At 41.5% G+C, this 22,049-nt stretch overlaps 1 protein-coding gene across 1 annotated transcript in view; it reads left to right on the forward strand.

Moving 5' to 3' along the window:
* TRUB1 (TruB pseudouridine synthase family member 1) overlaps positions 1-22,049 on the forward strand; it is a 30,761-nt gene that overhangs the window by 2,975 nt on the left and 5,737 nt on the right. Inside the window, exons 3-4 of the mRNA XM_083844156.1 lie at positions 2,731-2,786; positions 17,679-17,760. Coding sequence (XP_083700282.1) covers positions 2,731-2,786; positions 17,679-17,760 — 138 coding nt within the window. The remainder of the gene's footprint in view (positions 1-2,730; positions 2,787-17,678; positions 17,761-22,049) is intronic.

A 22,049-nucleotide genomic window follows, 5' to 3' on the forward strand; every position in this document is an offset into this window, starting at 1 on the left:
TGCTTGGTAAAGACAGAGAAGTTCATCACCTTAATGTGCTATGGATTGATCCAAAAAGGCACAGGATGTTTCCTTCCAGTGCCATACAAAACACACAGAGAAAAATCAGTGGAAGTTAAACTGGAAAGGACAAGACTTGTGAGGAATGGGGAAGGGAATGTGTTGAGATTTCCTGGGGGTTCAGGTAAGATGATTTGGAGACACAATAGAAACAAGTTATTCAGAAAATGTGTGCTGCTTTTTGATGTGGGGTGGAAGGGCAGGAAGCTTTCTTCCCTGGTGTATGGGAGCATAATAAAGTATTTTCTGAAACCTCTAACTGTCCGCTCTCCATCTTTACTGCTGTTTCACAAACTGTATGTGCTGAATATCTGTAACTTTGTTTATGTGAAGTGGCTGATACAGAGCACTGCTTGGTGTGCAAAGTGTACTGCAACCACCTGGGCAGTGCCTTTCATCAGAAGACACACTTTCTTTTCCTACTCCCAGCAAGTGTAGATGAGGAAGGGCCTTGGAGGCAGAGCTCAGTCATTTATGCTATTAATGAAAGGTGACTTAGGGACCAAGTGGCAAACGATGGCCCTGCGCTGATAGGAGTCTGGAGCAACTGCAGTCTCTGGGAGGTGAAATCTTTTCTGTCCCCATCTGTGGCTTCTGTTGCGTTTGGAAGATGATGAGAGCTGGAACTCAGCTTGTATTTCAGTGAGGTCTCATATATTAGATAGAAGAAGCAAGGAACTCTTAAGTTTTTAGAGTATCTTGTTTTAATATCAGTGTAGGGCTGTGGCTCTCGTTTAGTGCTTCTTGCTGTATAATAGCAATTGTTCATATTTTTCTTGTTTCTCTATGCCAATAATGAGCTGTAGTTCCACAGAGGAAGAAAAGAAGAAAAAGCCACAAAATTAAAAGCTAGTGGTAAAATTTTAGGAGAACTCATTACATCTTTGAGAAAGAGCATATGTTATGGAGGTACGTTCAACCTTATGTGAGGAAGATCTGAGAGTAAAATTGTAGGGTTTCCGAGGACACAGGACTCCCAGTCTAAGCCGTTCATAAAAAGGCAGAGGTAAGTGAGCAGTGGTGATACTTCTGAAACTGAAGTCAGCATTATTTAATCCAGTTAGTAACAGGCGTTTAAGAAGTGGTTTGGAAGGTGGCAAAATGCGAGTGTGAAATTCAGTTAAACCTTGGTATGTCTTGTGTAGTCTGGCAAGTTTAGTTTTTCTTTTTCAATAGCACACATGCTACATTAGTTGATGATTAACAAGGAAAATTGTTACTCTCTTATTCACAAAAGCATTGGATGTCTCTAAAACTACTCTATTGAATCTCTTGACACTTTGAAGCAAATTTCAGCTCAGCAGTTGCATTGAACTGTCAGTGATGTCATCAAGTTGTAAGAGAAGTGCGTGGTTACAAAGTTTTATCTGTGTGCTTATCTCCTTTTCTCAGCCTTGTTGCAGCTCAGTCTGGTGAGTATGACAGGAACACGCTGAACTGAAGGCACACAAAAGCACATGCACAAGGGCATATGTGACTGTGTAAAAAGCCCTGAGAATCAAGAGGATAAGTTACTGGGAATAAGAATTCTTAAGAGTCTCAGAGTGAGAAGTATTAGAGCACAAATGTGGTTTTTGTTTATTTTAAGAAATTCATTAGCTGGCTAGATGCTTTTGTTTTGTGGTTAACACAAAGCTGATTTCTTGCAAGTTCCCTTAACTCCTGTAGTTTTATTAAAATCAAGGACATAGCTGTTATGTATTGCATCAGTACATGGGCAATATTTTCATTTTAAATTTCAAGAAAGGTGAAGGTGACCTTGTATTATTTCAACAGTAGAACAATTTCAGAATAATTTCGTAGTTTCTCATCAGCACTGACTGTCTTTTTTTGATGTGACCTCGCGGTGAATTTTGCAATGAATTACAATAAATAGCATGGCAATGCTCTCACAAATGTGCAGTGGCAGCGTATCTGACTCTTCATTGTTTTCTATCCTCCTTCTGTTGTCTTTTGTTTCTTTGGATTGCTGTATGTGGAGAAAATCAATAGAAAAGCTTATCCAAGGAAAGCACCATGTTGTAAAAAGCTTTAAAGCAAAATGTAAAATATTTCTTTTTCCTGTCTGCTTCTTTTATGAAAAGCTGACTGATTGTTACTTTGCGTGGTACTGATTTAAGAGAAGACGACGGTTTGTACATACACAGTAACAGGAGGGTTTGATTATAGAAGATTTTTGACAGAGACAGTGAGACCTTTTGTTTATTTTACTTGCTTGCTGTGACCCTGATAAACTATTTCATTACGCTATCTTGCCTGTATTTCTCTTAGCCACCATCAACCTTTAAAAGGCCTATTTACTTAGAGTGAAGGCCAGATTCATTATTAGTGAGCCATAGCCTTCATCAAACCAGAGACGGGGTTAATTGCACTGTCTGTTTCTTTGGCGATTAAAAGATAGAGAAATATAGGAGCTGAATTAAAGCATTTTAAGAATTAGGTGAAACTTATTTCTCTTCTGCTTTAGATGTTTGTTTTTTTTTCTTTCACTAGTCCCATGTTGTTTGAACATCATAGAGAGATTTTCTCATAAGCATTGGCTCTCCTTATATGCTAACAGAGCACGAAAGGCAGTATTTCTGACTAGCATAATATTTAGAAGTGACTGGTGTTGAATAAGGGAATTGCAGAGCTAGTTCTGAAGTGGCACTTCTCTTTCTGTCTTTGCAGTGGTTGGCATTGGAAAGGGAACAAAACTGCTGAAAACTATGTTGGCTGGTTCCAAGGTAAGGAATACTTAATGTCGTGTATTAGTGGGTTTTGCTTGTCTTTTCTTCCCTTGAAGAGCTGCACCAACATACAAATATCTGAAATGTCCTTTACATTTATAGTAAATATGTACTTCTGTTCCTTTTTGCATTTGAAAAGAAGTTTGATATTGAGGCTCTTACATCTAGACTGGTCATTTAAAAACCTTTGTTTGTCTTTGGTCTTTATCAGCATTCTTTAGGAAAACAAATTCCTATTTTACAAGAAGACTTCTATAGTACTTCAGTGTTTTCAACAAAGAGAAAAATTTGAAAACCTGTAATGAAGATGGCACTGTAAGGGATGCTTTTGGAATGTAATTGTGGCTGATGGTTCAGTTTTTGTTTGATTTCCTTGTGTGTAGATAACATACCTGTTGGTCACCTTGCAGTAAAAGGTGGTCTTTGTTTCTTTTCTCCCTTCTTAAATGCAACAAGACCTTAGGAGGTACCCTTTGGAATTAAGTATGTTTTGTGGGTGTGATGGTAGCTTTCACTCCAAATTCTGTCTATTTCAGACAGGTGATTTACAAACACGTGGACAGGCACATGTAAAGAGCTAAAGGTAACAAAAGCCCTCTGGCTGCATGAATTAGTCCAAACTGGAGCCTCGACAGGCAGAAATCTTGTTCATTGCTGCTTTTGATTAGTTGCACTACGTTTTTGGTGAGTGCACTCCAGAGTGGAGGTGTTACTTAAACAAAGAGGTGCACATACTCCAGGAATAACCTACCAGTGTTGATTCTTTCTTTGCAAGTAAAATCCCGTGGTTTTAGCCGTTATTTTTAAATGAGAAGTTTAGGTAAGAATGAAAGATGCAGAAATCAATTAAGCCTACCAGATTTCATCTTGTACTCAGGGAAAGTCAATAGAGAGGGGCTCAGCAAATTGATAGCCTTTCTAAATGCATTTTATTCTTTTTTCCCATTCTCTTCTGGTCTGATCACTTAAGCTGTTTATAGGTGTTGAAGTGATAAATTGAGGTAAAATTTGATTGATAATCCTCAGTTCAGCTCAAAGGAAAATACTTTGACAGAAGAGAATACAAGCAGGATAAAAAGCTGTAGCTGGAGAGACTGGTACAAAACTTCCTGTGTACTCTGTCCGTCTCTCAACTGACTGAAATGGGCTTGTATTGATGTATAAGACCAGATTTCAGTCTTTTATGTTTTAAAACATACAGTAAGCAGCTGGAGCTGGATTTACAGTTGAAGTGTAAGGAGTTAGGTGAAAAATCCACTATGTATGTTCTCAACACTTCAGACGTTGTATTTCTTACAAATCACAGATTTCTATCTCTGATGTCCTAGACATTACATTTCTCTCATTGACTAAGCAAAACTGAATTAAAATTAGTCTGGGATTAGAACAGACATTTGAATAGAAAAAAATTAAGTACAATTTTAATCTTTGCAATTTCAGGCAAAAAAAAATAGTGATTTAACTAAAGCCACCTCTGTAGTTTCCTACGCAATCTGACCAGTGCTCACCTGCTAATGAGGCCAAAACCCAAAAGCATCCAGGAAGAAGCACACTACAATACTGAATGCTGCTTCCTTAGCAGCTTCTCTACCCTCCTGTTGTTAAACACTTGATAAAGTTTGAAGGCTCTTGTTTAGTTGGCTGTTTAATTACCAGTTCAGCAGTGCCCAGAAGCACTTAAACCTTGCGCTTTCCTATTGAAGCAGCATTACTTTGCATATCTTCATATGGATTCATGTAATATTTTAAATATCTGTCCTGCTGAGGAGTTTCACCAAAGTTTTTGTATCCTCCTGCCCTCTGGCACAGCTGCCGTAACATCTGGGAAGAGGAAAGCACAGCCCTCCAGTTGTAGAAGTGAGTTTCCAACCCTCATTAGGAAATGATTTTTATTTAAAGCATTTCAGCATGGAAGTTCTAACCTTTTACCACATGACATCTCCCTTTAAAGAACATTTAAGTTAAACTAAAGCTTTGAGATAAATCAGTTATGTCTTTGTAGCTAAATGTGTGGAAAAAGTCTTGATTTCAAAACACCTAAAGCAATCCAAGAATCTCTTAAGCTGATGCTCAGAGGAAACAGCTGTGGTGGATGAGGCAGTTCCTCCTGTTCTGGCAGAAGAGCTCCTTGGTGACTTTGCTGTCCTGCAGCCAGTAGGGTTATCTATCTGAATGTTGTACCCAGGGAGCTCAAGAAGGCTTAGAGCTGCTGCTGCAGGACAAGGCAAGGGAACACAGAGGAGAAACGGGCAGGGGGGGCAGTCCAGAAAGCTGCCCCAGCCAGATCCATCAGCTCTCACCTGGCCTTAGATTGGATGGGCTGCAGGTGCATGATTTAATGAGGCAAGTAAAGCTGCATCCTTACAGCAGATCTGCTCTTCCACAGGAGCTGTTTGGATGCTCTGATATGGCAGAGGGAGCGAGGCAGCTAGCATCTGTGCCAGATGGCCTGACAGTCACAAGCCTTCGTTTGGAGCTTGTCTGCCTCTGCTTTCTTATTTTCTGTTTATGCTTTGATAAATTAGGCACGCAGTAACTCAGGAAAGGAAGCTTAAGGAAGTTGAAGGATTTGCTGCAGATACCTGCCTTTTTGGCTTTGACCGTGCTTACAGTAAAGGCTCATAATGTAGTGAGAGACGATACAGATAAATACATGACTGTCTAAATACCTTTCGAGTTTTTTTTTTTTTTTTTGCATCCCGTGCCATGTATTACAATTTTATGCTCTGATCTTTTTACCATTGTGGATGCTAAAGTGTATGCTGAAGGGTGTGATGTTTTTCTTTTATTTTGTTTATTACTATAAAGATTCAGCTGAACTGGCTGAGCTTCTCTGGTTAGGATTTACTGTTTCTTTATAGGAATGTATCTTGTAAAGAAATAGTTCAGTCTATCATTGTTGGCAGCAGAGCTATGCTGAGTGGCCAAAACGTATGTTACTGCAGTAAACTCCATATGGTGGCTCTGCCAGAGATTGGACTATTTCTGATTTTTTTTTTTTTCTCCCAAACATTGCGTGAAACTTTCCTGACTCTGTGTGGCAGCTATGAACATTATCACTCAATTTGCAACTTGTACATATTATACAAGGAGTGTTACTCTTCCTCTGTAAATCTTGTTCTCCACTGGTGTTCTGTCAGTTTGACCTCCTTATGTAGTAACTCAAAACAAATAAAAATGTGTAGCCAAGGGCAATACCTACTTAGTGTTCCAGATCTCATCGAATTCTTAGTATTTATCCAGAAATAAAAATATGTCCAAGCTGGCTTAGGTTTTGTTTGTTTGCTTTATTTTGTTTCAAATGTTTCAAGTGAGGGGGAGAAGCTGAATCCTCTTGGATCTGGAATGTAAATACTGAGCATTTAATACATGTTCCATAGGAGAGTCACTTTTCCATCTTATGTGCTTGAACTTAGTCTTGCTTGGAGTTTTCACACTGCGTTGTTTTGAGATAAATTGTTTTATTGTTTGCAAAATAACGATAGTTTCTCATTCTACTATTTCTTGTTTCACTGGTAAAGTGTATAGAATTGGGGTGGACCAATTTTTATTATTATGGTAAACTGTTTTTCAAGTGCTCAGTCTGGTGGGTGACTTGTCTCTCTCAAACACAATAATAGAAATGACTTTCTGGGGAGGGTGAAGAGGTTAGAGAATGCTAGTTACTAGTACATTTTCCCAAATGGTAATGCTATTTTAAAACCTCTCATCTCCTAGAATGTGCTGTAATGTAGGAACAGACTCATCAGAGCCGGGGGGGGGGGGGGGGGGGTGGAAATAGCATTAAGTAATGAAATTCTTCATTATTCTAATGCTTTCCATTGGGAGGAGATGTCTTCCAACACATGCAGCATTTATTTTTAGTTAGGATAGAACAGGATAATTTAAACTTTTATACTTCAATTCCGTGCTTAATTTGCATATTTTTCAGTGAGGTAACATCTGGGCTCACCCTAAGAGTTTTATTTGACTCCTACAAGTGTGAATGAGGCCAGGACTTGGCTATCCATCTAACTGTGATTGAAATCATTGCTTCCTGATGAGCAGAAAGCATATGTGTTTTGTTTGTATCTGGGGATGCGGCTTCATGTCATGGTCTGTTTATAATCTGAAGCCTCAACAACTCAGTGATATGAAGGGAATTGCTCGAGTACACAGCGATGTTTGCACAAGCTTGGGCAGGAGCTATTTAAAACAGAAAATGTAATCTCAGAAGTTCTGGCTTCTCCAGAATGAAACACTATCCAAAATAAAAAATAAAATAAAAATCACTGGGTGGAGTAAAACACAAAATCCAAGTCATCGCAAGCACTAGAAAGAGAAAAAAAGATTATGGGCAGAACAAAGATACATCAGTTACCTGATATGTGGCAACTTAGATTTATTATAATTGGACTATCTGGAGTTTTTGTGAATCCTGGATGGGAAATAAGCCCAGCGATCAGGTCTCAAAACTTGGCATTCACACTTCTGTCCTATGGAAGAATTGTTTCCACATCGCTTCTGGGAATTTCGGAGACATGTAAGTTGCTTCTTGCAGTGTGATACTTGGTTTAGAATTCATATATTGCAGGATTGTTCCTCTAGAAGGTTGGGACCAGATGCTGCGGAACAAAATGTCCATAAAGGAGGCTGTTGCTTTACCTCCTGTGATTATCTTACTGTCCTAAAAGATTAAGCTTTAATTTGTATCCCCTAACTTCTCGAACATAAAGATTGCTAGCTTTCTCTAAATTCTTTTTTTTTTCTTTTTGAATTTAGTCCTTAACTTCCATCTTAAGGCAATGAGTTCAATGAATTAATAATGCATTAAAAAGAACATCTAGTAGTTCTATAAGGAGCAGAACTAATGAAGCCTTTTCTTGTGACTTCATTTGTTTACAGCTCGTTAGACACCAAAGCCCCATGTGGACTCGTTGGTATCCAGTAATACAGTGGGGCTCCCTCTGGGGCCTTTTTCTTAGTGGAAGCTGGAGTAGATTTGTTTCCTCTATCTACCTATTTTCCTGAGATTTATAAGAACTCAGGATCTCTGAGAACTCTATTCTTCTGCTAACATTTGTGTGTTTGCGCATTAATATGCATACCGTGATGGTTTGAGTGCTACATCTTATGAAATCCTTTTTTTTTAAAGAGCCTTTTATTTTCTTTTAAAATGTATTTCTAAAGCAGTTTGTGCTCCAGTTCATATACTTGAATTATGAGTGCAAGAAAATTGATCTGACTTTCCTTTTGAGGGATGCTCTTGGTTGTGTGCGCTCTTATTTTTAATATTAAAAGATTTCTCCGCAGTATCACCAGCTGAGCTCTTTGCTTCATCATGCTTTCTTTTGGAACTGGTAAAGTCAAAACTATTTATTCATACAGTACGTAGGGATGTGTGTTCTGTTTTCTTTTTCATATTCTGGTATTTTTAACATTCTTTTGGAAGGGTGAGCTTGTGAGTAATGGTAGTATTTTTTTTGTATTTTATTAGATTTATTGGTGTAGTAAGGAAAGCTAGGCATTTGAACCTGCAAGTACTTTCTCAGGTCTAAAACAGAAGCCATGGGTTCTAAATTAAATGTCACTTCAGATCTGTTTAGAGTTTAGTGAAGTAGGTATCTTTTAGATCACTTCTGAAAGAAAAAGTAGTTAGTGGTTGTGACCATGGTACACCAATGGTTCTGGCCAGGCAGGCAGCAGGTAGGTAAGACCCCAGGACTATTCCATACAGATGGGCTATGTTTTATTGCCTCTTTTAATAAAATGGATTAAGAAAACAACTTCTATCCCATGTGAGGTAGCAGGATTCTTGTTCACTACTTAATGAGCCAGGCTTCCAGTCAAGAAGGCTAGGGGTATTGCTGTTGCTTGCATGATGAGTCTTCAGATCCTGTCTTGCTTCTGTTCACCCGTGTGTATCGGGTTTATGTGGCAAGGCTTTGGTAGTGGGGGGCCGCAGGGGTGGCCTCTGTGAGCAGAGCCCTGTAGCTGCCCCATGTTAGATAAGGGACAGTTTCAGCCAGCTCCAAAGGGACCCACCACAGAGCTGAGCCAATAAGCGATGTTGTTTGCGCCTCTGTGAGAGCAGATTTAAGAAAGGGAAAAAAATAAGATGCACAACAGAAGCTGGGAGAGTGAGGAGTGAGAAGCAGCCCTGCGGCCCCCCAGGTCAGTGCAGCAGGAGGGCAGGAGGTGCTCCAGGCACGCAGCAGCAGTTCTTCTGCGGCCTGTGGAGAGGCCCCTGGTGGAGCAGGCTGTCCCCCTGCGGCCCACGGGTCCCACACGGAGCAGATCTCCACGCTGCAGCCCGTGGAGGAGCCCCCGGTGGAGCAGGTGGATGTGGCCTGGAGGAGGCTGCGGCCCATGGAGAGCCCCCGCAGGAGCAGGCCCCGGGCCGGAGCTGCAGCCCGTGGAAAGGAGCCCACGCAGGAGCAGGGGGCTGGGGGGAGCTGCTGCCCACCCGTGGGGGACCCGTGCTGGAGCAGTTTGCTCCTGGGGGATGGACCCCGTGGTACGGAGCCATGTGGGAGCAGTTCAGGAACTGCTGCCTGTGGGCAGCCCCCACAGGCTCAGTTCGGGAGGGACGGCATCCCGTGGGAGGGACCCCACGGGGAGCAGGGGCAGAGAGGGACCACGAAGGAGCAGCGGAGACAAAGTGTCAGGGACTGACCACAGCCACGTTCCCTGTTCCCCTGCATTGCTCAAGGGAAGGAGGTGGGAGAGGGGGAAAGGTGGTTTTGGTTTATTTCCTTTGTTTCTCGCTTCTCTAGCTTGTTAGTAATAGGCAATAAATTGTATTAAACTCCCTATACTGAGTCTGTTTTGCCTGTGACGATAATTGGTGAGTGATCTCCCTGTCCTTATCTCAACCCTTGAGCCCTTTCCATCATATTTTCTCTCCCTTTCCCTTTGAGGAAGGGGAGTGAGAGAGCTGTTGTGGTAGAGTTCAGCTGGGTAAAACCAACACACTGTAGTTTTAGCTGGCGTTCTGCCTCTGAATTGCACTGCTGTCACATCCAGCTATCTATATTTGTTGTGAGGAATCCAAGTAAAACTGGATAGTTTGCTCTTTAGCACTTTCCCTAGGAAATTTTTCATCTGCAACACCTTCTCATTTTTCACTCCGTGGTTCGTGCCCTTTCGTTCTCCCACCTCTTTGTTTGTGGTATGCCGTCCACATTAAGCAAGGGTCTGACGGAATTTCTGTTGGTTTTGAGATGGGAGAAGCAACAAAAAAGAGTGCTGTATGTGACCCGCTCACTTAAGCAAAATGGATTGTAGCTACATAAAATGTCATTGCTTTGCCTCTGTTCAAGCCCAAAGAAATTACTGTTTCCTTACAAGGAAGGTAGGAGAGGAAAGAAGGAGATAAGGTTATCTCCTAGGGGAAGGAGAGAGCCTGGTATATTATTCATTGTGGAATGTGAGGGGGTTAGTGTGAGGTAACGTTATACTGTGCCATAAATCCAATATCTCTATTGAGCTCGTGTTTTTTTTTTTTCTGAGCCCAGTGGAGTTATGAATTTTGGTTCCCAGGCTTGTTTTGAAAGGTGTTTTATAGGTTTCCCTTGAGGAACAGGACTGGCAGATCAGAGATGGAGTGATTGTTTTATGAGTGATGTTAACCCACAGGCAGATGGATGTGTTTCAGCCCTTGTAGATGGGCTAGGTGATTCATCCTGACATGTAGTGGTTGCTTAATTTTATCCATTTAGTTACCATTTTGGTGTGTTCAGTAAAGTATATTACATTCCTGAAATACACATACAGGACCGAGAAGTCTTGCCATTTCTGTTACATGGTATTTGTTACAGAGTTGTGCAAACAGATAAGGAAGTCTTAGGTGCAAGACGTTATCTCTGTTGCTAAAACTTGTCCTACTTACGTCTGTAGTGCATGACAGCTATATCCAAGTACCGCTGTGATACTGTTTGCCTTTTGTTTTAACCACTACTGACACCTGAGAATTTTTGCAGAACCAGAGTGTTCTGTTGTCATACGGTGCCCTCGTACCAGAGCAGAGACCACAAGCTCAGAGCTCTGCTCTGCTTTCTTGTACCAGAGCTCAGCAACCATCATTGGTTACGTACATTTGGTGTGGGTTTCTGATCTGTGCGTATCACTGTACGTTACTGATAATGAATTTCTTGTTCCCTGAATGTCTCAAGATACTAACTGGAGATCAATGTCAGTTTATGAAAGTATGGTCTTCCTCCTTACTTTGTTACAAGGAAAATGCTTACAAAAAAGGAAGGCTAGGAGCCGCATGAATTCTGTTGGTTTTGATGTGTTTTGAGATTGTGTAGAAGGTGCTAGCAAAACTTGAAGTGGTGTCTGTGCACTGAGAGAACGTTAAGCATGCACAGTGTAGGATGCAGAAATCAGGAAGGGCTGAAGTGTTAGCTGGATAAATGTGGTCTTAATGTGCCCCTTCCATGTATGCACACTGGTGTCATCTTCAGTGACCCGTTATTCCAAAACACAGTACATTTGTAACCTGTTTTTTACCCTAAAAAAAATCATAAAAAGAGGCTGATCTGAATATCTGTTCTTTCCTTACCTACCCGGTATCCCCAAAACACAGTTGTAGAAGAAGAAGCTGTTAGATAGTATATATAGAAGCTTTCCTGCTGCAGTACCATTAATAAGCTGGCTTAACATGCTGTGTATTGCTCAAGTCTCTTTTATGTTAACCCCAGAGGCCTAATCTATTAATAGCTCAGCTTCATGCTCTATTAATATTCACACTTTTTTTTTTTTTAACTGTTGGAAATATTGAGTAGACTGCACCTATTGTGCTCTAGAAGCTCTTTCCTCCAAAAACACAGAATATTTCAAGAGCATTCTGGAATGTGCTTTCTTTCACAAGGTCACTGTGGCCCTCTTTCCTCTTGACCTTTCTATAATTGTGTGTGTCTGTGCTACATGTACAGGTCTTGCATTCATTCACTCGTTCAAAGAAAAACAAACCAAACAAAGCAAACAAACAAAAATGAAAACCCAAACCAAGGCTGCAGGATGGCAAGTTTTGTTTCTTTCCTTTTTTTTTTTTTTTTCCCTAGTCAAAATCATAGGGGGGAAAAAAGAAAAGATGTTAACAGGGTTAAACTAGCCATTCTGCATTGTTTTCTGTAGTGCTTCTTCTAGTAACGTGGAGATGCTCTTAACTCTGCATTTTAGAACTAAGATAAAATTGAAAGCCTTTAAGTGAATCCAAAGGCACTGCTAAGCTTAAGATGCTCTGTGTCTAAAGTCTTACCACCCCCTGGAGGGACTGTCTTATCTCTGGGCAAAGAATTATGAATTTTCTTAAAACTGTTTCTTGGCTAGGAGATGGAGGTTGGCTTGGTTTATTTTGTCTGATCTGTGGTTTAGGTGCTAGATGGCAGAATGAGGAAACAGGTGTTTAAAAAACAAAACAAAACAACAACAAAAACAGGTGCTGAAGACAACATTTAAGAGCCAACTTAAGTTATTTTGCTGTGTGGTAGGTTCCACAGGCAGCAAGTGTCAGACAGGTTTGAATAAACAGACTGTGGTTTACCAGCAGCTGCTTTTGCACATCAGCCTGCATCCCCCCTTGGATATTGTGAGTTTGTGTTGCGTTTACGAGTGACACAGGGCCACGGTGCTATTTAGGGTGACCTAGTGTTCCTGTTAGGATTATTAGTATTATTTTTAATTATTATTGGTTTGGTTTTCCTCCCTCTCCTTCCCTCCCTCTAACACCAGCACTTGGTGCTACCTTTAGTTACTACCTTGTGGCTTCTCTGAACTGCAGGTAAGGTACCTTTTGTGGGCTCCCCTACTACAGGTGCTTCAAGTCCTTCATGTTGAAAGTCCAGTCACCCTGTGCGCTTGAACTTCTTAAATAAGCTGACATAAGAGGTCAGAAAATCCTGTTAGTCCGAGAGTAAAGATCAGATAGTTCTTCAGCAATGACAGTACAATTACAGCATCCAGCAGTAAATAAAATTTAGTGCAGGCTTAGCACAAAGTCAGCTTTTTCTTTTAGGAGAAAAATGAATGGGAGAGGAAAGTTTTTTTTTGTGTGTGTTAAGAGGACATGTTTGGTGTTCGTTAATTTTGAACTTGCTCTATCACAAAATATGGAGCTCCTCCCTAATCCTGCAGTCTTAATTTTCCCCCCGTGCAACCTGCTTTTAAGAGATTAGGGCTCTTTGTTTTTAATATATTAGAATCTACGTAGTGAGAGTGCTTTGTTTCGCAAAATAATTGAAACTATGGCAACCTTCTTGTTTTTTTTCCAGCTTATTTGTCTACCTCATGTACTCGTCTGTTTCGGTGGATGATTAGCATGCGGGAGGCCATTGGTCACTGCTAACGTTACACAAACAGCAAACACGAGTTATGTAACTCGTAAATCCGGAGCATCCTGGTCGTGCTTTAGAAATCATTGCATACAAACTGAATGTCAGTGTAAAACTGAGAGCCGAAGGCTTCTTTGGCCTAAGTTTACAAAAATGTAACTGCTTGCACCAGGAGTGTAGATTGCATGGATTAGGCACGGGAGCAGGAATTCCAATCCGTGTTGGCCTGCTGGGTGCTCCCTCCGATTTCTTTCAGGTTCCCAAATCACTTTTTTTTCATTATTATTTATTTATTTTTGTTGAATTTTTGTGCGTGTTCTCTCAAACTCGTCAGCCCCATGCAGGCATCAGTTTGCATAAATTGACTTTCTATCAGCTGTGGCTTCTCTTCCCTGGCTTTCAGCCTCCTGCACAGGAGCTGCAATCTTTACTTTCCTTTTACACTTCTCCGTTCAGTTGCTGCTGTGATTAGAAAACGGGTCATCCTTGGGTGAACTCTTATGAACTGCCTCTTCCAGGGAGCTTGCTTTGCTGGGAAGTTCTTGCAATGGGAGCCATCTTAAAATCTTCCTGACAGCTACTAGTGACCTTATTTCATAATTACGTGTGCTGCTGTCTAGCTCCTCCAAAGCGTTGCTTTTCCGTGTTTGAAAAAAGCTTTTAAACATCTTATAATTTAAGATTTCAGCTATCTGGCTTCTTTCCAAACAAACAAACAACAACAACAAAAAAAACCACACCACCCTTTGATATATTAACAATTAAAATGGGGAAGTTCCGTTCCATGGTCTGTCTGGCACTTGCACTGATAAGTGGGGCAGACGTGCCTGGCAGGCAGCCCAGGGGCTTCAGCCTCTGGGCAGGCTGTGCAGCTAACAGCCTGCTGGCTGCAGGAACCCTCAAACAGGAGAGGATTCCTCCTCCTGCTCCTCCTCCTCCTCCTCCTTTTCTCCTCCCACAGTTAAATATGCGCACTGATAAAGTCCTGTAATTTCTCTTTTTATGTTTACAGTTTCGTTCTCCTCCGAGCTAGTATCAGGATTTCCCTTAAATTGGATTTGAAATCAAAATGCCAAATGATAGCTTTTTCTCTTCCTAAAACATGATTGTGAGCATCATGTTTATTGACAGTGAGAATTTTGATTGTGCCTGTGGTTGTGACTAAAAACAAAATCTCTCCTCCCATGATCTTTCAGCTTTACGGGAGGGTTTGTAATTTGTTTCTTAAGGGTTCCTGTGGTCCCGTTTTTCTCTGGTACTGGCTTTTATGCCATGTCTTCCTGGTCACAGGTGTGGTAGCAGCCGTACGGCTACCCGAGCACTTCTTTCTGGTCTTGTTGGGGCTGCACCCACCATGTGTATCCCTGAGGCCGCAGGACAGTTTCCTCGTTATATCGTCATGGTTGGAGTGCAGTGGTTTGTCAACCTAAAGCACCTTGAGGTCGTCTCCTCACTAGTGTGAATGAAAGAGTTGCTTATACTTGAGGGCTTCTGATCGCTTTGCTGCCTCTTGTTGCAGTTGTCATAACATCAAGAAAAATGTTTTCTAGGCAGCAGAGAGATGTAACCGTACCCTAACGCCTGAATGTTGTGTGAAGGTCTGCATCCCCTCAGGGTTATGTTGTTCTGGTAATTGGGAGGCTGCTTTGGGGCCTTTCAGAACCTCATCAGAAGTTGAAATTAATGCACGGTGCTGCAGTGCATGCAAGTTGTGGCTGGGAGTGCTTCATCTCTCAACGTGCTACACTTGCAGGATCCTACACATCCTACATCCTGCACATCGTAGGATCCCATAGGGAAGCTGAGGTGCTGGTTTCAGTCTTTAAATGATTTGGGTCTCGGTCACTTGAGATAAGCAGGGGGCAGAGATGTTGGGGCTGTCAATTGGCAGACCATTCTCTGACGAGCTGCTCATACTGGGATGTTCCTGTCATGGTCTGGATCTGTTGGGCTTTTCCTGAGATACCTACTACCGTGCTTTCCTGTTGTTGCTGGCTGTGTGGGTTGCAATCAGTGTGGTTGTGAGCTGTCGCTGTCCGTGTTCTGCAGTGATTTGTACTTTAAGTACAGGAAGAATGTTGCCAGATATGTTTTATAAAACTGGAAGAAAGAAATGATTGTCGACACAGGTGAGGGCAGGTCACCAAACACTTACTAAATGACTCACAATCCGTTGGGCGCTTCCCAGGGCAGTGTGAGGTAGAGGCTAAGGGGAGTTAATGCTGAATTTCGACACAAAATAAGAGGAAAAACAGATTAAATTGAGACTCTCATCTTCTACAAGCTCTGGGTCCTGGACACTAAAAAGGGGAAGTAGACCCTACAAAGTGCCTAGTAGGAATTATGATGTATAATTGTAGATATCCAAGGGCACTTCAGAGACCGATCTGTAAACCAACTGTAATTCTTGCTGCCTTCTTGGTGGATTATTGCGTTTCTGTCTTGAGTCTGCTTTTGTGCCTCTTTAAAGGCTTCTCTAAGGAATGGCAATTTGTAACCAATTTTTAAGGATTTTCTTTTGGGATGGCTTTTTAAAGATGGCTTTATGTTCTTTTTGCAGAAACTAAAGGGCAAGTCAAGTGTTGAGCTCTGGATTGTGTAGTTCCTACAGTTTGTGTTTACATATGAACACATGATATTCTCTCTCCCTTGCAGGGAGGTCAAATAAAGCTTGTCATTAGAACAGACAGCCTGAAGCAGCATAGCCAAAAACAGAATTAAGAGGAAGAACTGCATTCAAACTGAAGAAGTATCAGTACTTCCATTTAGAAGAGTCTGATGTGGAGGGATTTGAAGTTTTCAGATTTCAAGTTTTACTGAACTGCTAGGATCATTCATCTTGCTAGAATTAAGATCTACTCACGTTTTTTATTAACCTCTAGAAATAACTGCTGAATAGTGTCTCTTTCTAACTGTGCTATTAAAAGTTAAGAACTAGATCATTAAATGTCTCTGAGAGCAAGCACTTTTATGGTCCTAAAAGCAGATGATGTACTGCGAAGTTGATATAAATATTTATTGTGGAGCAGCCTTCATCCATTCCTTCCTTTCCTTTTCCATGTTTCCCAGAAGAAAGTAAACTTTAATAAAAATAAAAATAAAAAATTTTAATGCCTAATTTTGCAGCATATTACTGCAGGAAAAAAAAAAAGTTTGCTTACCACATTAAGGCTACGGCTATTTTTATATTGAAGTTTGCACTCCGCTGCCTTTTGTCCAACTATTTCTGCTGTTCCCATTTCATGGCAGTTGCTTGAAGAAATGCATTCAAGTGGCAGGTTGTCACACAGAACAAAATCAAGACAGGTCTTAGTAGTCCCTTTCTGTAGATGTGATTTATATTCCTACACTGTTATTACTTGAGCTTGTTTATTCTTTCCGAGCATATGAAAAAGGATGAATTGCATCGAAGAGTAAAATGTTAATGCTGATGTGTGCTTGGATGCATTCCAGTAGAGTTTGGTCAACCAGCTTCTGGAAGGTGCATCTTTTCAGGACCTGATTCAAATTTTTATTAACTCAGTTGGGAAGAAGTTAATCGAAGCCTTACCAGGGAGTTAGGCTTGTGGAACGCCTTGATTGTTCTCTTCTAGGCTATCGAAATGCTTGGTATAGGGCTTAGTGAAATGTAAGGAAGGGGGATAGGCAGTAGTTCAAAGCACAGACCTTCAGGTATGAAAAGATCTCCAAACTTGACCCAAACTCGTTGTACGGAGTGAGTCTCATGGGCAGCTGGTTCATGGGAAGCTTTCTGTCAGCTTCGGCAGGTTCTGCCTTATTCCTAGAGCCTGGCAGTACCTGGGGTGAAAGTGTGGAAATGGAGGACACAGGTGAAACACAGTACAGACAAGAGCCACTGGCCTGGGAACAGGTTAATTCCTTCTTGCAAGCTACAAACGCACAGTCTGGAGAGTTCTTTCGACAATAACTGTTTAAGGAAAAACCCTGAAAGGGAAATATCCTGCGATCCCATGACAAGCGGAGATGTCACTCAGTGGCCTTGCACTCCGTGTGCTAGTCACAATGTCTGCACCAGTTCCAGATGTTCACAGCTCCTCTAGCTGTAGGCTATTGTGTGTCACTGCATTTCACGGCTGAACTGTTGTAATGCTTTGCTTTGGAAGTGGGTGTTTTGCTTTCACAAGTCAAGTTCTTTGTGTTCTTTTGTTTTGGTTTGTTTGTTTGTTTTTAAGATTGTAAAGAAACAGGAAAACTGCGTGAGAGGTACTCTGTGTGCCTTGCTTAAACAGTGACTTATGACACCCCACAGGGACTTTGATTTTTAACACTATTTTCTTTATGGTATTGATGTATTTATAGGAAAAATCAGATTACTTTCTTCTTCCTTGGGTTTCTAAAAGTCATAGGCCCATGTAATGCAGGATTTAATTTCTTTTGAGTTCCCTGTCTTATCGTTGTTACTTCGGCTTACTCACAGTTAGTGTTCTTCCTGGTCTCCTTTGGAGTCCTTGTTGTTTTGAAGTCATTTAAAAACCAAAACCAATTCACAAAAAAAGGAAGACAAGGAAACCTGGAAGACCTGACTCACTAATCTCTCTCTTTTTGTTCCCAGAAGTACACTGCCATTGGACTACTGGGCAAAGCTACTGATACGTTGGATGCTACAGGAAAAATAACTGAAGAAAAACCTTATGGTAATCATAAATGAATCAATATGCTTGATGTTATTTGAAGGCATAAATGGTCTCTGTCAGAGAAAAGTGGAAAAGATGTTTGAGACTCTGTGAATTAAATTTAAATGTGAAATCAAACTAAGATTATACGAGCACTGAAGTTGAAGATGAAATAATTCAGTCCAGCTTCATGCAATTCTGCCCAGTGCAAGTGTTCATTTCTGTTGAGGAAAAAAAACAAAGCAGACACTAGATAAGGGGGGTGAAAATAGAATTGGGCAGGACTGTGTCATCTTAAATCTTTAACAGGCTGACAAATGGCATGCTGTGTCCAGTAAAATTTTCATCTTACAGTGTGTAGTCTCACGAATGCTCTTTTAGTAACACCCTTCAAGGCCAGTGGAGGAATAAAGCACTTAGATCTTCCCTCCAGGATGTCTGGTTAACTACAGACTGCTCGGTGTAAAAATGGGGATGGCATAAACTACCCTCTGCATATATTCACCTACTAAATCTTGCTCTTGCTTGCAGTTTCTGTCCTAATAAAGGCAATGTTCTGAACCACAGAGCATAGTATAAGGGTTTCAGGCTTCTGCTTAATCCTGACTGCAACTGTGTTGGAGTGGACATTTCACACTACCTGGGCTGTCTTAGAAACAGAGCGGGACTAAACAGCGACACACCAAATGCATTTACCATTAGTTCTTTCACAACCTTGGGGAAAAAAAAAGCAATAGGTAACTGGTTGCTTAGCAACTCGTATCGGTCCCACACTGTGGTACCTAGTTATAAGCACATGAAGTAAATTATCTTTTTTTTTTTAATAGCATGATGAAAAGGTAGCCTGGATTCCACTCCTCACCCCCAGCCTCCTTTCTTTTGTAGTCTTTCTTTTTGCACGAGGTAGGCAAGTATGAGTTTCTTGTCCACCTTTAACCCGATAGATCATTCTAAATTGTGTTATTTACTAGGCAGTGCTAGTCAGAGATGTTGACTCATTTGCTTCTGCCTCAGGATCTAGCTCTAAGTTTCTCTCTAAGCTTCTAAAGGACTAAGCATCTGCGTGGTATTTGAGGTAATAGCCAACATTTGGTGATGCTGGTGGACGCTTCCCTAGTCTTTGTATACCTGTCAATGTGGAATGCTGTGGCTGCACTGAGTGTTCATTTCAAATAGATGAAATTCCCATAGTTGATTTAAAAAATAAGTTTCATGAAACTTTAGTCTTGCTTTTTAATTGTGTATTGCTTATGGCAGACAGAATTCACAGTGTTTTCATGAGCATTTCTTCCACTGACAGCGTTGGCGACAGTAGTTTCCTACCTCTGCACCACCTCCTCTGTTAGGGTGGTTTAGGTTTTTGTTATACTGTATGGCAAGTAAGCTTGGGGAACTGATTTGGGTTAAAAATAACCACTTTTTTGAGGTGCTTATCCTTTTAAAACTGAGATCAATCCCATGATCCATCTCATCATGCAGTTTCATGAAGGGAAGTATTGGCGTTGCTGGGGCAGTGTAGTACTGGGTAGGGGACAAAGCTTCCTTTTGCTGAAGCTGACTGCTGAAAGGGTTTCTTGTCAAATTGGCCTTAGTTACTTTCAATATGTCTGCAAATCAGAGTTGAATTCTTCATAAAGAAGGAATAGAGAATATGTACTCCTTCTCTTTCTGCATGCTACCTACGTATTTTGTATTTTCTTCCTACCTCATCTTCCATAAAGCAGGTATTTCTATTCTTAACCAGTGCCTTTTCCAAAGCAGCTTGGCTTTCTGGGTGGCATACCGATTCCTAATCTTAATTGCTACTCCAGGAACATACACAGCAGGTATTTGAAACGAATTTCAGCTTTCCTTGACACCTAGAGGGATCCTGGGAGATGGTGAGCATCTGCTAGGGAATACAAATCCTGCAGTACCAGCAGAATCTGGGGCTGGGACTTAATGCAGGGAGAGGGCAGTAAAGCAGCCTGCAAGATGTTTAAAACTCCTCCGAATGACTCCACTGGACCCCAAGAGTAAAGTGCCTGAACAAAGTTGCCTGCTGTAAGAAAGTGTTAAGTTTTAGTCCTCAAGGTGTCTCTGGACAGTACTTCGGAAAGCAAACTGTTGTGAATTACCCTTGCTCGCAACCAAAGGATGCGTTGAAGAGAACTGCTTGGGTTTAACCCCTCCTGAACCTCCGAGAGTTTTTATTTCTTTCTTAGCAGAGAAAGAACTTGCATTTCCACATGAGGTTTACTTAGGGCTTCATACGGCTCCCAGGCTATTGGATGCTGACTTTGGAAGCACCGAGGATTTAATGTTCCTCTGAAGCTTTCTAAGAACATTAACACTTGCAGCCCTTCTGCAACTACGCACAGGAATGTGCATTCTGAAACCCGCTTCCTCCCAGCTGCTCAGAGACTGCATCCAGACATGGAGAACAGAATTTCTCAGGGTTTTCTACAGGTTTCTGCTGATTCTGCTAAAATGTGTTTAATAGAGCTACCTGAATAATTTATAAATAAATAAATAAATGTAGTCCTTTCAGCGTTCTGCTTGTCTGTTTGCAGACACTTGCTGCCAGACTGAGCTGAGGCCACTTGCTGTAGTTCCCTTGGACTGTCACAGTTAATTATTGTGATCTTGTGTTCTGTTCTGGTATCACTTGTTGGCAAGCACAGGGCAAGATCACCCTTCAGTGGAGGCTTTTTGAAGTTGTGGCACAGCTGGCGCCTTTTGGTTTGGTAACTCATTTACCTTCCTTTATGATTACAGCAGGAAAATGGGTCAGCAGTTATCAGTGTTCGGAAGTAGGAGTGTTGAAAATGTTCATGTTAGAAGCTGAAAACATTATTCTGATGAAAACGTTATTCTAAATGCTTTTAGAAGCCTTCAAGACAAGAAGTCTTGGGTGCTTTGGGATGCTGGTAGAATCGTAGGGAGCGGTCACACTGGAAGAAGCACGGCCTGTGCAGACATCACAGAACCCACTGTCAGTCTAAGGGCTTACGAAGAAATTTAGAAAACAGTGTGAAATAAAGGTATTTCAAATAGCATGCACACAGAGCAGCTCCAGTCATCTTGTTCGAAGCTAGGGCTGTCTTTACTCCTGCGGTTTGGATGCGGTTATCCCTTGGGCCAAACCTAGACAGCCCAGACTGGAATCATTGTGAAACAGGGCAGCAGTCTGTCCCTGAAAGGGCAGAGAGATGCAGTTTAAGCCCAGCTTCTAGCAAAACCTAGCTTTTGCAATTAGGTTACTGAAGAGAGTGGGCTAGTTCTTGGTAGCAAGGGTGATTGGGATCTGTGACAAATAAGTCCTGCAGAAACCTCTCTGCCGCTTACTCTCAGGGAGTGGAGAATGGGGAGAGAACGTTCTGGAGCAGTTGAAACTGTGTGGCCTTCATGAACCTGTTCATATTCCCTGCTTCATGGAGCAATGCTGCGTGCAAATGCTGCTCTGAACTCGCTGCCAAGACAGGCTGTTAACCTACTAAACCCGAGCCCACAGCCAGGGGAGGGAGACCTGTGGGCAGGGGGCCAGAAGGGAGATGGTTCTGCTGGGCAGGGCCGCAGTCCTGCACGGTGGGCGCAGCGACAGGGGGAGCTGAACGGCAGCGAAGGGCTGTGTGCTCTGCGGAAACACGAGTCCAGCCTGGTGCCTGGGACAAATATACAATTTAGACGTAGTGAAAGTGTTTGTTTGGGACTGGATTAATGGGGCATTCTTCTTCATCAGAGAGCTGGGCGAAAGCTGCACCAGCTTGCTGTAGGAAAGAGCAAGAATCCAGTACAGCCCATTAACACAAAGGCAGTGCATGCTGGAAGGAAAAAAAAAAAAAAAAAAAGCATGTTTTGAGATTTTCAGAATTTAATACTGACCAGATTGTGCTATGATGCATCACAGAAGACAAATATGATTTATTCTGTATCTTAGCAAACTCATCTATAAATATTTACTTTGATAACACACTGCACAGCTTTGTTAATGGCTTAATGCATCATTCCTCACATGGGGATTTTTTTTTTTTCCTTAGATATTAAATACTAAATTCTACCCTGAAACAGCCTGGGTTTTGCAAGAAGGCAGACAGGATCACAGGCATGGAGTTGAGTCAAGCTAACTTTTCTGTGTAATCTTGATGTGATGCACTGCTAAACTACAGCAATGCTATCGGATTTAAACAATCATGTAAGAACCTCTTCAGAAGATGATCCAGACTTACTGTGCAAACAATTTTGTCATTCGTTCCCCATGTTCTGCTGTACATTGTTCTCTCTCAGTATCCCTGACTGACCCGTGTGCCTTGCAACCTTGCAGTTAATAA

The sequence above is a fragment of the Anser anser genome, assembly GCF_964211835.1.
Source record: "Anser anser genome assembly, chromosome: 7".
Classification (NCBI taxonomy): Eukaryota; Metazoa; Chordata; class Aves; order Anseriformes; family Anatidae; genus Anser; species Anser anser.